Source organism: Brassica napus, chromosome C6 (assembly GCF_020379485.1).
Source record: "Brassica napus cultivar Da-Ae chromosome C6, Da-Ae, whole genome shotgun sequence".
NCBI classification, from domain to species: Eukaryota; Viridiplantae; Streptophyta; class Magnoliopsida; order Brassicales; family Brassicaceae; genus Brassica; species Brassica napus.
This window is the reverse complement of record NC_063449.1, coordinates 41137633-41152951: the sequence shown is the minus strand read 5'-3', so window position 1 is coordinate 41152951 and position 15319 is coordinate 41137633. Positions and strand designations below refer to the sequence as shown.

General features: G+C 36.6%; 4 protein-coding genes and 1 pseudogene across 5 annotated transcripts; 2 read left to right on the top strand and 3 right to left on the bottom strand.

The window, feature by feature from the left end:
• Nucleotides 1–740: 740 nt before the first annotated feature.
• On the bottom strand, nt 741–3277 carry LOC106403516. The gene is made up of 5 exons (XM_048761143.1): nt 2971–3277; nt 1648–1950; nt 1335–1553; nt 1079–1227; nt 741–1001 (listed from the first exon to the last, which is right to left on the bottom strand). Exons 2-5 carry the CDS (start codon nt 1835–1837, stop codon nt 909–911), a joined length of 651 nt encoding a protein of 216 aa, XP_048617100.1. The 5' UTR covers nt 1838–1950; nt 2971–3277; the 3' UTR covers nt 741–908.
• A 256-nt stretch (nt 3278–3533) lies between these two features.
• On the top strand, nt 3534–5321 carry LOC106403517 (annotated as a pseudogene).
• Nucleotides 5322–7245: 1924 nt separating this feature from the next.
• Nucleotides 7246–8290, top strand: LOC106406161. Of its 2 annotated transcripts, XM_013846767.3 has the most exons (4): nt 7246–7400; nt 7498–7624; nt 7715–7867; nt 7945–8290. In XM_013846767.3, the coding sequence occupies exons 1-4, from the start codon at nt 7396–7398 to the stop codon at nt 8083–8085; spliced, it is 426 nt and encodes a 141-aa protein (XP_013702221.1). In that variant the 5' UTR covers nt 7246–7395; the 3' UTR covers nt 8086–8290. The 2 variants fall into 2 exon arrangements, with proteins under 2 accessions (XP_013702221.1, XP_048617101.1); XM_048761144.1 differs by having other exon boundaries at nt 7326–7624.
• Nucleotides 8291–8458: 168 nt separating this feature from the next.
• Nucleotides 8459–9829, bottom strand: LOC106403518. Its single transcript, XM_013844338.3, has one exon. It carries the CDS (start codon nt 9091–9093, stop codon nt 8479–8481), a length of 615 nt encoding a protein of 204 aa, XP_013699792.2. The 5' UTR covers nt 9094–9829; the 3' UTR covers nt 8459–8478.
• A 916-nt stretch (nt 9830–10745) lies between these two features.
• LOC106406160 (protein NRT1/ PTR FAMILY 3.1) lies at nt 10746–14481 on the bottom strand. Its single transcript, XM_013846766.3, has 5 exons — nt 14233–14481; nt 13929–14146; nt 13605–13840; nt 12818–13141; nt 10746–11729 (listed from the first exon to the last, which is right to left on the bottom strand). Exons 1-5 carry the CDS (start codon nt 14333–14335, stop codon nt 10832–10834), a joined length of 1779 nt encoding a protein of 592 aa, XP_013702220.1. The 5' UTR covers nt 14336–14481; the 3' UTR covers nt 10746–10831.
• Nucleotides 14482–15319: the final 838 nt, after the last annotated feature.

The window sequence follows — 15319 nt, the reverse complement described above, 5'->3', positions numbered from 1 at the left end:
AAGAATCGAGAATCGCCACGTTTCGTAATTCTCCGGTGAATCACCTCAAGAGTCTCGATCGTCTTCGAGTGTTTCGCTCTCGAACGAAAATGAGAGTGAATCGGAGACGCCTCTCGGTTTCCCCTTCCAAAATCCGTCGGCTACTATCGTAGCGACACATGGCAACATAGGACGCGCCTCAAAATTCCTTAATTAAGGAACGTCCTACGTTATTACACTCAATTTTGATTTATTTTCGGCAATTAAATGCTAAGGACTTTGCCTAAGATATGGCGATAATCTTGCTCTAATATATATATATATTTTTTTGTCTTGTACACTATAAAATAATTATTACCACGTGAACTTTGAATACAAAATTTCGAGCGCATCAAATTTTGTTATATACTATGTAAATTCCTTAAAATCTCCTAAACTATATTTGAGAAGTGATTTTGCCACATGTCATTCATTTTCACAAAATAAATATGACATGTCTACTGAAATTGATGATATGTCTTATAGCTTAATATGACATGGACAATTGAATTTAATGTTAATTTATATTTTTGGTAAATTTTTTAAATATGGTAACAACTCATATATTACATTTAATGTCAATTTATATTTTTAGAAATTTTTTTAGAATATGGAAATAACTCATAAATCATCATTAAAATAAATATATTCAAAATGCATTATAAATTTCAAAATATAATATAATTATATATTTTAAATTATACAATTTTATTACTAAAATTTTCAAAAATATATACAATTTTTTTAAGAAAATTATAAGTCATAACTCCTCTACTAAGGAGCATTCTTCAACTGCTTGGTCTCTGGAAAATGATGCTTCTACAATATGAAAAACATGAGAGTTGCTGAGAAATAGCATGCATACAATTTTGGTGTCTGTGGTAAAATCATTATAAAGGTATCATTAAGAAAAAAAAACTTGCCCTGAGCCAGGACAGTCGCAGCTTCTTGGAACGTCGACGACGATCAGTAATACACCCCTCCTGCTTTTTCCTAAAATGGTTAGACAAATGTATTGATTACAAAAAGAGAGGGAGATAGAGAGAGGGAAGGTGCTTACTTGAGAGAGATGTTTTTTACTCGAAAGATGCTTAATGAATTTATCCAGGAGTGTGCGCTTAGTGTAGCACAGTTTGCAATAAAACATTCCGGTAGATTCAACAACACTTGCACTACAGTCCCGAAGAACATGTCGTTTTGTCGCTGAAACTAATAGCTTTAAGAGAGATTAGTTTGGTGGTTATATATATATATATATATATATATATATATATATATATATGTAAGTGGATAGAAGAGAGGTAAAAACAAAACACCTGCAAGTAAGCTATCCCAGAGCCACTCAGCAGAAGTGAGCACGACTGACATTGTCCAAGGCCTACAAGAATAAGCCCAAAACAGGTTGAATTTGATTCGTTGTTGTAGCTTGGCAATAAGTTCTTCAACCCCATCCGATATGATCATCATTGTAGCCGGAGTAGTAATACGACCTCGCCATTCCATCAAATCATCAAAGATGCGAGAAGATATGACTCCTGTTGTTTCAACAAAAGAAAAGGTAAAAAGCATGCAAGGGATAGTTGCTAATTTTTTTTTTTTTTTTTTTTTTTAAATTCCAAATGGACTAACCAAGAGTGGCATGTGCAACATCGATTCCAGTGGAAGAGAGGGTTTGAAGGTGGCGTTTAGGGGTTTGTGTATGGTCGCCAAAGGCAGTGATGGAGACAGGACCAGAGTAGCCTAGTTCCTTGAAAGCTCCTTCCAAACTAGGACGGACCAGACGAGCATCATAACCGTCGGGAATAGGACAGTCAAACATGTCCCACCACACATGGATTTTAGCTGTAGCATATTCAGGCGTCTCTCAGCGTAGTTTTTTCCCCACTTATTCGTTGCTGATATGAGTTCTGTAGGCTGAGGGCGTATAACCTCCTGTAGTAGTTAGACAATTAATTTTTGAACTCTTTTTTTAATAATTAAGCAGAGAGAGAGAAAGATTTTTTTTTTTTTTTCCGCCAAATTGTTATTTAATTATAGATGGATCAAGCCCAGAGCCGAAGCCCAAACATACAAAAGCCCATGAAACTTGGGCCAAAAAGAGACAAACTTACGGGCCTAAAGCCCACAAACTAAATACCCAAATCCACGAGGCTTAGCCGCCGCGCAGACACCCTCGCTTCGCATCAACACCGGGAGCCAACCGACGGTGATCACCCGGATCCCCCGGAGCACCCTGACTCCAAACCATCACCACCGCCAAACGTCTTCGACACAAGTGAGCCCAATTTCGGAGAGCATCAATCGACGAATCGAGTTCTCATCCGTTACCAATCATCACAATCACCAAGATGAAGACTTTGCGGGAACCGTCACCGATAACCTTGGACCAGCTTCGATCGTCTTCCGACGTCGTCACCACCAATCCGAACCCACTAAACTTGACAGAACTAAAAGGAGAGAAATCGACGAAACCCTAAAAATTAAGCAAAGGGAACTAACCGAAGGCGAGGCAAGGCATGGAGCACCTTCACCCCCCGTAATCTTGACCGACAAAGGCGGAGCTAAGCGTAGCCTCCACCTCGCGGGGACCTGAACCGGCGACGACAGAGCTGGCGGAGCCTCCGCCTCCCGGAGACAAAACCACAAGCTGCAAAACGCGCCTCACCGCGTCTTCCTCACCACGACCGCACCTTTACACCAGAAACAGAACCGCCATGGACGATCTTCTTCCAGGGCTCAAGCAAAGCGGAGGAGGGAGGAGACGTCGAGAAGGCGAAGATCAAAGACTTTTGACGGTAACTTTAGGGGTTCCGGTGACGGCACGCACGCTCACGCGCCGGCCGATCACCGGACCCGATAATAGATCTACTTTTCTTCTCTCTCTCAGAGAGAGAAAGATCTAACTATAAACTTTATTAATATATATATATATTAAAAACTAATTAGACTAACCAGATCTGACATGTACCACAGCGACTCCAGTGGAAGAGAGAGCTCGTAGGAGGTATTCAGGGGTTTGTTTTTGGTCTCCATAGGCTGTGATTGAGACAGGACCAGAGTAGCCTAGTTCCTTGAACCCTCCTTCTATACTCGGTCGTACACGATGAGCATCAATACCCTCTGGAACCGGACACTCCTTCATTTCTCCTGAGAAGTTTGAGTTGCCTAAGGGTTTCTTCGCCCACTGCACAGAGCGTTAGGGACGCTCTTATCATGAACTGGAACGCTACTTATGAGTGTTACAACAGGGTGAATGCTAAATGCTAAGCAGGCCTACTATTTTGTCTATGGAGTTTTTGCTTTAAAAGTCTCCACCTTTCTCTTTGTACTTAACTTGGTTTATTATGTGACCATCTTGTCCCTTTGTAGGGTAACCTTGGTCTTAGTTGAGCTTATGCTGATGCTTTGAAGAGACTTGGCTTTGATTTGGAAAGTGTAGCTAGTCATGTGAGTTTATTACTGGAGATTGGTCTATAATTTACTACAAAAGTCTGAGTTGGATTGGAGATTGGTCTATGGCCAGGTGTGCTGAGTTGCTCACTTTCTTCACTTCCAATTTTCTAGGAACCAGATCCTGCACTTGGGAATGGTGGACTTGGGAGACTTGCCTCTTGCTTTTTGGTTTCCATGGCAACTTTGAATTATCCGGCATGGGGTTATGTACTTAGATACAAGTACGGCTTGTTCAAACAGATAATCACAAAAGATGGACAGGAGGAAGCTGCAGAAAACTGGCTTTAGATCCTCTTCTCTTATTGCTATTGAACACTATATCAATAATTTTTACCTCCTCAAAGCAAAATGTTGAACAGTGGACTTAACTGTTTCTTTCAATCCTTGGGAAATTGTCAGAAACGATATGTCTCATATCCTATGGAAAAGTGGTTTCTGGATCAGATGGTAAGAAACGTTGGATTGGTGGAGAAGACGTTCTGGCCGTTTGCTTATGATGTTCCTATACCTGGCTATAAAACTAAGACAACTGGTCAACAAAAGCCCCTTCAGCAGATTTTGATTTGTCTTCATATAACTCTGGCAAGCATACCGAGGCAGCAGAAGCTCTATTTAACGCTGAGTTTTCCAAGTATACATATTGTTTTCTTCCCTTCTCCCCCTAATGGAACTAGATTTGCTACGTGTTTTATCCTGGAGATGAGTCAAATGAAGGAAAGGCTCTTCGTCTGAAGCAGCAGTACACTCTGTGCTCAGCCTCGCTTCAAGATATCATAGCACGTTTTGAGACAAGGTCTGGAGGAAGCGTCAGCTGGGAAGAATTTCCAGAGAAGGTTGCAGTGCAAATGAATGACACTCACCCAACCCTATGCACTCCTGAGCTAATGAGTATTCTAATTGATTTGAAAGGACTAAGCTGGGAGGACGCTTGGAAAATCACACAGAGAGGTACTTCTTAAAAGTGATTGTGTCTCCTCTTCTTATTTGTTTCCCTTTATCTTAAATAAACACAATCTACAGTTTTGGAACCTGCAACGTGTTTCTGAATAGTTTAATGATCTTTCAAGGACTGGCATACACAAACAACACAGTCCTGCCTGAGGCACTGGAGAAGTGGAGTTTAGAACTAATGGAGAAATTTCTCCCTTGTCATGTGGAAATTTATCGAAAAGATTGATGAGGAGGTCTATCCCTGAACAGCATCAAGTGTCTATCTTCTTCTTTTTTTTTTCCACATCTCTGGTCTAATCTGCATTCTGTTTTGCAGCTAGTTGGCACAATTGTTTCTGAGTATGGCACCGCAGATCCTGACTTGCTCCAGGAGAAACTGATCAAGGCAATGATGATCTTAGAAAACTTTGAGTTGCCTTCTGCCTTTGCAGATGTGATTGTGAAGCCACAGAACAAACCAGTTATTGCAGAAAACACCGTAGACCAGTCCCAAGATTCTAAAGAAGATGCTCAAACTGCTCGTGCTAAAGCTGAGGAGGTTATCTCAGAACCGGCAGTTAGTAAGTGCTTTAGCTTATATGTTGACTCAATATGAAACTTCCTCAACATTCTAAGCTTAAAATTGCTATAAATGATTACAGAGATGGACGAGAATGTCAATCATCTTGAATACAGCAGGTTCATCCAAGTTTAGCAGTGATCGGACAATCCATGAATATGCCAAAGACATATGGAATATTAAGCAAGTTGAACTTCCATGCGTCTTGACCAGTTTACTTTCAGAACTCTTTTGAATGTCTCTCTTCTACTTCCCAAGTTTCTAGTGTATCAGGGAAATAAGGGAATCATATGTAAGGACATGCAATGAGTGTAAGAAATAAGAATTAAGATTCTATGCATTTACAGGGGCTTTGCTTCTGACCGGCTAAATGATTGTTGTAAACCTTGTTGCTATTACAAACAACGTTGCATGTTCTACACAATCTAATTGATAAATCCAGCTATAAATGCCAAAGCTTTTGGTGACGACCACCTAGAGCTTGAGAACACCCATAAGTCTTGCCACATACTTTGAATTATAGCTGGAGTTATTCTGTTGTTTTCTCTGCATTTCACTTCTTAGAGGAGAAGGCAATGCTTGGGCAGCAACATCACTGCAAGTGCTAGTCTGTTCGAAACCTGAGTGAGAAAACACTTCACTGAAAACTTGGCTCGACTCAACACAATGTTCCTTCACATTAGTATCTCTAAGTTCAAGTTAACTTTTCCTGAGAAACCTTACAGAAAACCGAACCGGATTAATAAAAAAACCAGAAGCAAATCAAATTATCATACATGAATTGGAACACACTCACAGGTGTTATTTTTCTCGAAACAAGTTTGAAGAATGCAAATTTGAGTCATCATCTTGCTACCACCAGCTTGAATGATTTGTTTTCTTAAGCTGCAATGAACAATCCATTCATGTTCGTCAAAGTCTAAACAGAAGCTGGATCCATATTCACAATCATCACTCAGATTAGGCTGTAAGCCTGTAACACAATATTCATTGAAGGTAGTGTAATTTAGCCTCGCAATATTCTTTGAAGGCGACACACAATAATGTGGACTGGAATAATGTGAATGTCTTATTCGTTCAATTCAACAATTTTTTTTTACAGTTTACCTTGAATAAAATGGAACACGCTCATATGAAAAAGATATTAAAAATATGGAACGCTCATTCAATTACTTCCACAACAAGATAAACAATTCAAAAATTTTTGATAGTGAATGGATGTAATAGATATATTCCATTTTCATCTCATTCACTTTATTCCATTTCTTGTGCTCTCATTGATTCCATTATATGTTAACCATTTACCATTTAAAACATGAGAGTCTAAAAAGAAATAAATCTAAAATGGTATACATTACTTATTTCCATATTTGATAAGAAACGTACCCAATATCTCCCACTCAGTAAGGAAATAATAAGAATCAGTATTGAATGTGCAGATATGATATACTCCCTCTGTTCCCGAAAGTAATATTTTTTAAAGTGTTCATACTTATTAAGAATTTAATAAATGTTTATAATTTAATTTTTCTTTTACTTTATTATACACTTTATTATTGGGACCCACCCATCAAATACCCCCTAAGGACCCCTAAGATCCCCCGTTAATGTTGGCCTTAGGGTTTCCTTTAACCTCAAACCTCACACCATCTCTCTTTTGACACTTCACTCTCCTGAACTTCACTGGAACGATCCCACTTTTGTACTCGGCGTTGGAAGTGAATATTTTCATGGATAAGTCGAAGTGTTTGTTAGAAGGGTTGCACCAGTGGATATCGACCGGTGGAGAGTAGTTTGGTGGGCAGAAGTTAGTAGAACCGTGATTCTGATTGGACCGGCCTTTGGTTTGCACCATTGTGAGTTTACACAAGTGAGCTCGAAACAAGCACCACATGTCTGGCCGTTGTTGAAGAGGGCCGTGCTTAGCGCCGCCGTCTCTAACCCATAACCTTCTTGGAATAGGTCTCCGTAACCACATCCTCCTTCCGTCATGCCAAAACATTAAAAAAATATGAACAACATTATATACAGATTTTAGAGGCTTTAAACAATTTACTAATGGCTGTAGTAAACGAAAATTGATTAAATTAGAGATCTATGTTCATATATATCAATTCTAAAAAAATTGTGTGCCATAAACCAACATTTCAGTTGGCTATGTACATGACCGGCAATGATTTACAAGATTCATTTTTATAAAGGCTATTGGGCCATATTATTGGGCTTGAAACCCACAAAAACTAAAGAGCTGGTGAACCCTAGAAGAAGAAAAAGATGAGGGACCCCCGCAGGCCTAAAGACATTAGCTTGATTCTGGGAACATTGAACTCTCTGTAGCTGATCTTTGATGTTACAATTGAATTTTGTCAGGAGCAGAATCTGTAACCTTCCTGTCTGAATTTGAAGCCTCAGAGATGATGTATCTATTTTCAGTTATGTTTTTTTTATTTACTCAAAGTCTTTCCCTTTTTTTTTTTTTTGTTTATGAATCAAAATTCGATGTTGATGTTTTGCAGAGTGAAGGCAAACGCAGGTACAGTAACAAACTTCGAGGTGCTTGATTTGCTTAACTCAAAAGGTGCATCAAAGGATACTACAAGAGTTATGGGCCTTAAGGATAAAGTTTCTAGCTCAGAGTACAAGGTCTCTCTCTTGCTGCCCTTGTCAAATCTCTTGTGGCCTCCTTATACGAGAGTTAGTGAAGTGGATGTACTTTTGTTTGTTTAAACTCAGGTCTATGATTATTTGATGGAGACTGCTGCTTCCACTCAGACGCGAGAGAGTGTTACCAAATTCTCTGACAAGTGCAAAGATTTTAAGCTTGTTAAAGCTGAGATTCTCAATATCATCAATCTCAGGCCATCTTCTGATGTTGAATTGACGCCGGTTTGTGTTCTTCTTTTAACCAAATTTCACTTATCATTGCGTTATAGCCTTTGATGATTGTGTCTTGACTTTTGTAGATCATAGAGAAGCCTGATGAACGTGAAATCGACACAGAAGGGATACTAGAGCTCGTGCAGCAGCTGCTACCGCCTCTTCCTACACTGGAAAGCGAACAAGAGGAAACAGAGAACGCTGAACAAGAGGAAACTGCAGTTTAATTTTGAGATATTATATCAAGTCTTTCAAGATACATGCTTAATTTCCCACTAATTCATTATTTGAATAGCAACCCTATTTTTGAACTTAAAGTCAAAGCCAATCAAAACTTGGAGAAACATGTCCAGTTTCAATGTTCACTCAAGGAATGATTGCACGACCAAACAATTACTGAAACTATTTTTTATATATTGGCATATTCTGTAACACTTTTTTTTTATGTATTCACACACCACACACAAATGTTTCAGACTTAGCAGCAAACAAAGCTCAAAGTTCTCAAGAGTCCCAAAAGACAACACTATACCCACATTACCTAAAGCTAAAAAAAAAAGAACCAGAGAGAGTCCAACAGTGATGGACATGAAAACAGAGAAACAACATCTCTTTTTTTTCTAAAACCTGCAAAACATGCTAGAGGAACGAGTCAACCGAACTGTTAAACCACCATTTTCAAGACTAGTCTCAGCTATGATCCGTTCATATGGTTTCCTGCATCCAGGACAACGCCCATCTCCATCGCTAATAGTCTTGTGGCAGAAAAGACAGAGCCTGAACCCGCACGGACATGGGAGGAAACATGAATCCGTAAAGTGCAAGTCTTCATAACAAATAGGACATGAAGAGGGTATCGACACAGTGCTGAAACGCTTGTCAAGCTCCGGAAAACTAAGATGCTTGGCCAGATTAGGTAAACCCTGAGGACGATGATCATCATCTTGTCTCCAAGCTCGTGATGCTGCATCTCCAACACCCACACTAGAAGCTGAATGTGCAACATTCTCTTGCTTCTTGATTGACTCATGAAGGAGTTTCTCTTTCTCATTCTCCTTCTCAGCTTCTAATGCATCAGCGAGAGTTTCCCAATCATCTACACACCCATCATCATCATCATCTGCATTGTCCTCTTCAGAGCTGCTGCTACTACTACTACTACTACTGCTACTTCTCTCACTGAAGTTAGTGAGTATATCAGTACCTCCCATGGAGCTGCTTGAAGGTGACTCCATAAAGGACCTCTCATGATGAAGATTCACACCGTTGTTATCATTTCCGGCTCAATAATGGCCCAGTTAACTCAATCATGCATTTTCGATCATGTTTCGAACTGGTTTGGGCTCGGCAAATAAACCCAACTCGAAAATCTGAATCGAATCCGATAAAAATAAATCAGAATCGATTCCGAATCTGACATAAATACCGAATGGATTTTATTATTTAATGAAAAATATACAATCATGACAAAAGACTATAATCGAACCTACCCTATAATCAAATAATATATATTTAAAAGTTTTTATTTTCACGTTAATGCATACTAATCTAATTTTTAATATCTTCATTTAAAATATAATTTTATTAATTCAATATCACCTATTTCAGTATACTATTCATAGTATTTAATTTTATAAAATATTTTCACAACATAATTTTGTGTTGCTTTGTATTTATCATTATTTAAATTCAATTTTAATCTATAAAAGTAATTAAATTATTAATTAGTTTAATTATATTGATCATTTAATTTCATAATTTGAATTAATTAATTAAAATTTATTTAATATATCATCTTTAATGAATGTAAAAATTTCAATATTTTAATGGTATAAATCATAAATAACTATTTTTATTTTAATCAGATATATTAATCAAAGTAAAACAAAATACATAGAGGGTTCAGATTTTGGTATAGTTTTCTTTCAGTTTTATATCAAATGTTTAAGTTTTCAAAAAAAAAATCATTTTCAATATGTTTTTATGTTTTTTTTTATCTTAGTCTTATTTGTACAAATATTTCAGTTTAAATTAATGTCATAGTCAATACAAACTAGCTTAGGTGTTTGAGGTCAATCAAGTTCTCAAATTTCGAACAAAATAATAATAGGCATAATAAAACCAAATATAGTATATTTTCAGCTTTTAGCAATTTCAATGGGGTGGGGGTGGAGCATAGGTCCTTTGTAATCAGAATGGAGAGGTGGTGATGCACAGCAGGATGGCTTTCATGTCAAGTACATATTTGCAGGATCTGAAGTTTGAAGTGATCTTTGCTCTCAATCATGTTTGTATTGTGAATGTTGTCACCAGACCGCGAAAATGGCCATCTTTTAAATCTCAATCCATTGCTAATCTGGAAGAACTCAAAAATATAGAATGGTGGAGAATTGTGAGAGAATAAAAGCAAACTAATAGATGGGCTGATCTCATAGCGTCAAATGTTATCAATGGAACTATGGAAGGCATACTCAGTCGTATGTGGCAGCAAGTGGTCTGAGTTGGTTAACACATAATTTGTTTGACAGTGAAATTTTTTTATCCTCCACAAGGTTATACTAAGCAAGTTTACTTGGAAGTATGGTGGGTTTTCTGTGGATGAATCATGATACATGCACTTGGGTTGAAATGTTTCTTTGTTGTGGTGGATCGGATGTATTGACATTTGAACATTTGAAGTATCAATATTCAATATAAACAACATATGACAAAAATGATAGCTTTTAGCAAAAATAAAATAAAAAATCAGTTTCTGATAAAAATATAAATTTTCAAGATAAAAATTAAGTTTATCATCATTTTCGGTTAAATATAAATTCAAGCTAAATTAGTCTTATTTTATATATTAATGCAATTTAGATCAATTTATTCGTCACAAACACTAATATTGAAAAAGTAAAGCTTTCTATTTTTATTGAGTTTATAGATAATAGTACTACTTACATTACATATCCAAAAGAGCTCATGCATCACTCAATTTTTATTGGATAATTGTAATTCATTATTAACCGGACTAGTGTCTTCTTTGATATGATGCACCTGAACCGGTTTATACGTGTAAATCTTGGCACACCAAAGATAATACACGAGGTTAACCGCTTGTAACACAGTGATCACCCAGTAAAAATACTCAAGCCTCCCTCGGTTCAAATTGTTATCCGGTAACCAATTGCTTCCATCCGGTTTAGCGCTGAATCTATGAACCAACGTCACGAGCAAAGTGCTCACATAGTTCCCGATCGAAATCGCCATCCAGAACAGCGCCGTCGCCGTACTCCTCATGCTCTCCGGCGCTTGGTCGTAGAAGAACTCCAAATGCCCGATCGACATAAAAGCCTCGGCGATTCCGTGGAGACTGTACTGAGGAACCAGCCAGAGAAACGAGATCGGGACCATCGTGTGCGGTTTATCCAAAAGTCCGTGCTCAATCGCGACGCTTTTGCGTTTGATCTCAACGAATCCGGCGACGAGCGTTGCGATTATCGAGATCACGAATCCGATTCCCATGCGGTGGAGGAACGTGATGCCTCGCTCGAGTCCGGTGAATTTTCTGGCGATTTTGACGAGGACGCGGTCGTAGAAGACGATTGTTGAGAGCATGGCGACGGTTGTGAAAACCGACATCGAACCGGCCGGTATTTGGAATGATTTGGTTAAATGCCGGTTCATGGTTTTGGCTTGTTGGAGAGAAAAGGTTCCTTGTTGGGCGTAGGCTGTGATTAGGAGAATACCGGAGGCTCCGATTGGGCCCATTCGGATCACGGATTTGAATTCTTCGACCCGGTGGACTGTGGTTAGCCTCCATGGGTTTGGGATTTGACCCGGTTTTAGATTGTCTTGCTCTGTTACTATAGCTGCTTTGTCCAAGAAACTGTATAACACCATAAAATCAGAGTTAAATCATAATAGTTACTACCAATTATCTTAGCTGTTACTTGTACGAAATGGGTCCAATATTGACGCATATATGCCAAAAGCAATAAAAAGGATTTGTTTTGTTTCGTAATGAATCAACGATTGCAAGTATGATTTATTTATTTTTTTTATCTTTTTTACTTTTGAATTTTGATTTGTCTGGTTTCACCTAGTGGACAAGTTGTTGTACGATTACTCGATTGTTTACGTCACAATATTGATTTACTCTTTCAGGTTATATTTTAGGGTCCCTATATTTTATAGGAGTTGCCATTTTATAATTTTATATGTTTAGATTCTTCTATGATTCCTCGTGACTATCTGGTTAGTGGATATATATAGTCAAACAGATACGCAATCTGAAATATATATAATAATTATATAATAATAGTGTGCTGATTGATACTATGTAAACAAATATATTAAATTGTTAGACTTGAAATGATTAATAGTATACTTCTGAGTTCTGAATCAATTGAATTAGTAAATTAATTATGACCAAGATCAAGAAAAAAGTTTTAAATATGTTTACTCTCATGTCTGTCTCATCATTTAGCTATACTTTAGCTCTTTCCAAAATCATTGTGGTATCTCAATTTGTAACTACTCTTCGTTAATAGTATATCTAGTTTCTATATGTGAATTTCAAAATTATGTACACGATCTAATTCACAAAATAGATAGATTTTTTAGTGTTTTCACGCATATTAAAAAAACACATTAAATAATTGATAAAAAACACATTAAATCACAATAATAAATATATCACTTTCTGTAATTTTCAAGTTTGAATAACTTTTAATTAATAATAATTTAATAAAATCAATTAATTTTATTGAAATTTACAATTTTTTATAGAAAACACAAAATTTCTATCTTTGTGAAACAATTTTTTATTTCTAAAACATCTATCTTAATGAAACGAAAGGAGTATATCATAGTGCCTTCGCAACTACACAATACTTTAAAAAGAAACAAAAACTATATGGTGAGGGTGAACAATATAAATTGGAGAAAAAGAGACGTCAATATAATTGTTCGTACCTCATGTGTTTGGTGTGGGTGAGTATACCACCTAAGGAGATAGGAGCATCAATCTCATCGTTCGTATATAGAAGAGTAGGATCAGAAACCATCATCAGTTTCCTTTTGCGGAAAGCTGCGACTGCCACTTGGATCAAACGGGTAAATGGACTACCCGATGGATCCAAATGACGGTAAAGCTTGAAGCCGCCGACAAAAGCAATAACGGATAAGAACATAGCTACTGTCGGGATGCCCAAACCTAAACCCCACCCAACGTTATCTTGGATGTACACAAGTACCGTCACCGCCACTAATGCTGCTGCTCCCATGCAAAAGTAGTACCTAATCATTCAAATCCATTGACAAAAAGTTTAACGGGTGTATAATATCTACAAAAATTGTTTAATAAAATAGTTCCATCAAACACATGCTCATTATTCAGAAAAATGACTTTTAGACATCTATATAATTACTTATTTCTTTAGACTATAGAACTTTAAATACATCAAAAAGGCTTAAAGGCTAGCTGTCTCTTTTTTTACATTAATAGCAGTGTTACAAAGTCATGTTAGCTAATATAGTCACGTAGGGTTCAGACAAAATACATTAATATGTTTCAAACATGTTGATGTTATTTTACCCAAAAAAACATGTTGATGTTAGGTAACCTTAGTATTATTTCATTTTTTAAAAATGTCTATGACAATTTTAACAAATTATAAAAGTCTGCGGAATATACGAAAGGAATCTGGCTAATTATTGATATTTGTATAGATATGAAGAAAAGTATATATAATATAAGTACCAGTTGAAGTAGTTCCATGTTTTTGTAGTTTGGTTAGGATCCGACTCGTCAAACTGATCCGCACCAAAAGCAACAACACAAGGTCGGATCCCACCCGACCCGAGAGCTCCAAGAAGAAGAGCTATGTACAGTACACTCAACTGTGCTGTGTCTGCTACTACACAAACCTCTTCTCCTTTACATGGTGGTGGCCTTAGCGTCGGAAGTATTGCTGATATGGTCAGTAGTGTCATCCCCTGTTTTGTTTATTTACTTACTCGTTAGAACCAATGGTTGAGTGACTTCTCATTCATTTTTTTGAATACAAGTTATATATTAACATACTATTTGGTAGATGATCGAAGCGAACGTGATGGTCCAAAAGCGGCCGGCGAAGGAGTCGGCGACAAAGGCACCGAGGAGAGGAGTGAGACTCGAAGTTCCCCCGAAGTTAGTGAGAGTGTTGGCTGCTTTGGTTAAGGGAAGGTGAAGCTGTGTTGTTAGATAGCTTATCATGTTTGCGTGAAACCCAACCACCGCCAACTTCTCACATATCTCGTTAGCTGATAATAATAATCCATTTAATATTAACTAGAGAATATTAAATTTTGCCAAAAAGGCTCAAACAATAATCATAACGAACTCATACCAAAGATGAATGGCATAGTAATCAATCCTCCCTTTGGTCTACTTCGTTTCCCATGAAGCTGTTTTTCTTCCTCACTGATCTTGTTCTTGCTCTGCTCCTCCATGTTCTTGAGTGTTACTTGTAATAATTAGTTTAACTATGTTTATGTTTTTTTGTTTGTTGTAACTTGCAAGTATTGAAATGGTATTAACCGGGGAGCATTATTTATAGGCTTTTCTGGTTTATCAATTATTGGGTGCTTTATAGTGGGCTATGGTCCGTTCAAGATCTATAAAGGAAGACACGACAGTGACGTCTACTGAATCATAGCCACGAATTAAACCAGATTTGGTTTATGTGGACCGGATAACGTTTTGGGAACCCGGTTCATCCATTATTGGGAATTCTTGTCAATCTGATTGTGCATTATTCAACGATATATTGTTTGGTATATTCGACTAAACTTTACAATAAAATAACAATTTTCGTATTATAGTAAAGTAGTAAAAGACAGTGTCGGTTCTCCAAGGAAAACATAATGAAACATTTTACTCTTAAATTTTTAAAACTAATATATATATATGTGTATATATATATAATTTTTGAATGACCCTTAAATTTATCTATTTTATAAGATTTTCATTGCTTAATTTATTTCATATATATTATAAAACTAAGAATATATATCTACTTCAAAAGTTTATCATATCAATGTTTACTACTATGTTTATACTCACTGAAATACTAGACACTTATATATAGTTTATTCAACTAAAAGCTTCGTTGAATCATATTGAAATTACAACATTGAAGTTATACAGATCTACATCATCTCTCTTATAAAAACATAAACATTTCTTTGGATCCAAGATTTTTTTGTAAGATTTTAAATTAAATATATTTTTCTATTATAAAATAATTATGAAAACAATATTATACTACTATTTATACGAAGATACATTGAAAATAACTACACTGTACAATAAATATAATAACAAAATAGTTATGAAAATATTCAAAACGTATATTATCTGAAGATAAATTCTTAACACTAATTATAAATAACAAATTTAAACTGGTTATATTAAGAACCAAATTATCAGCAAGA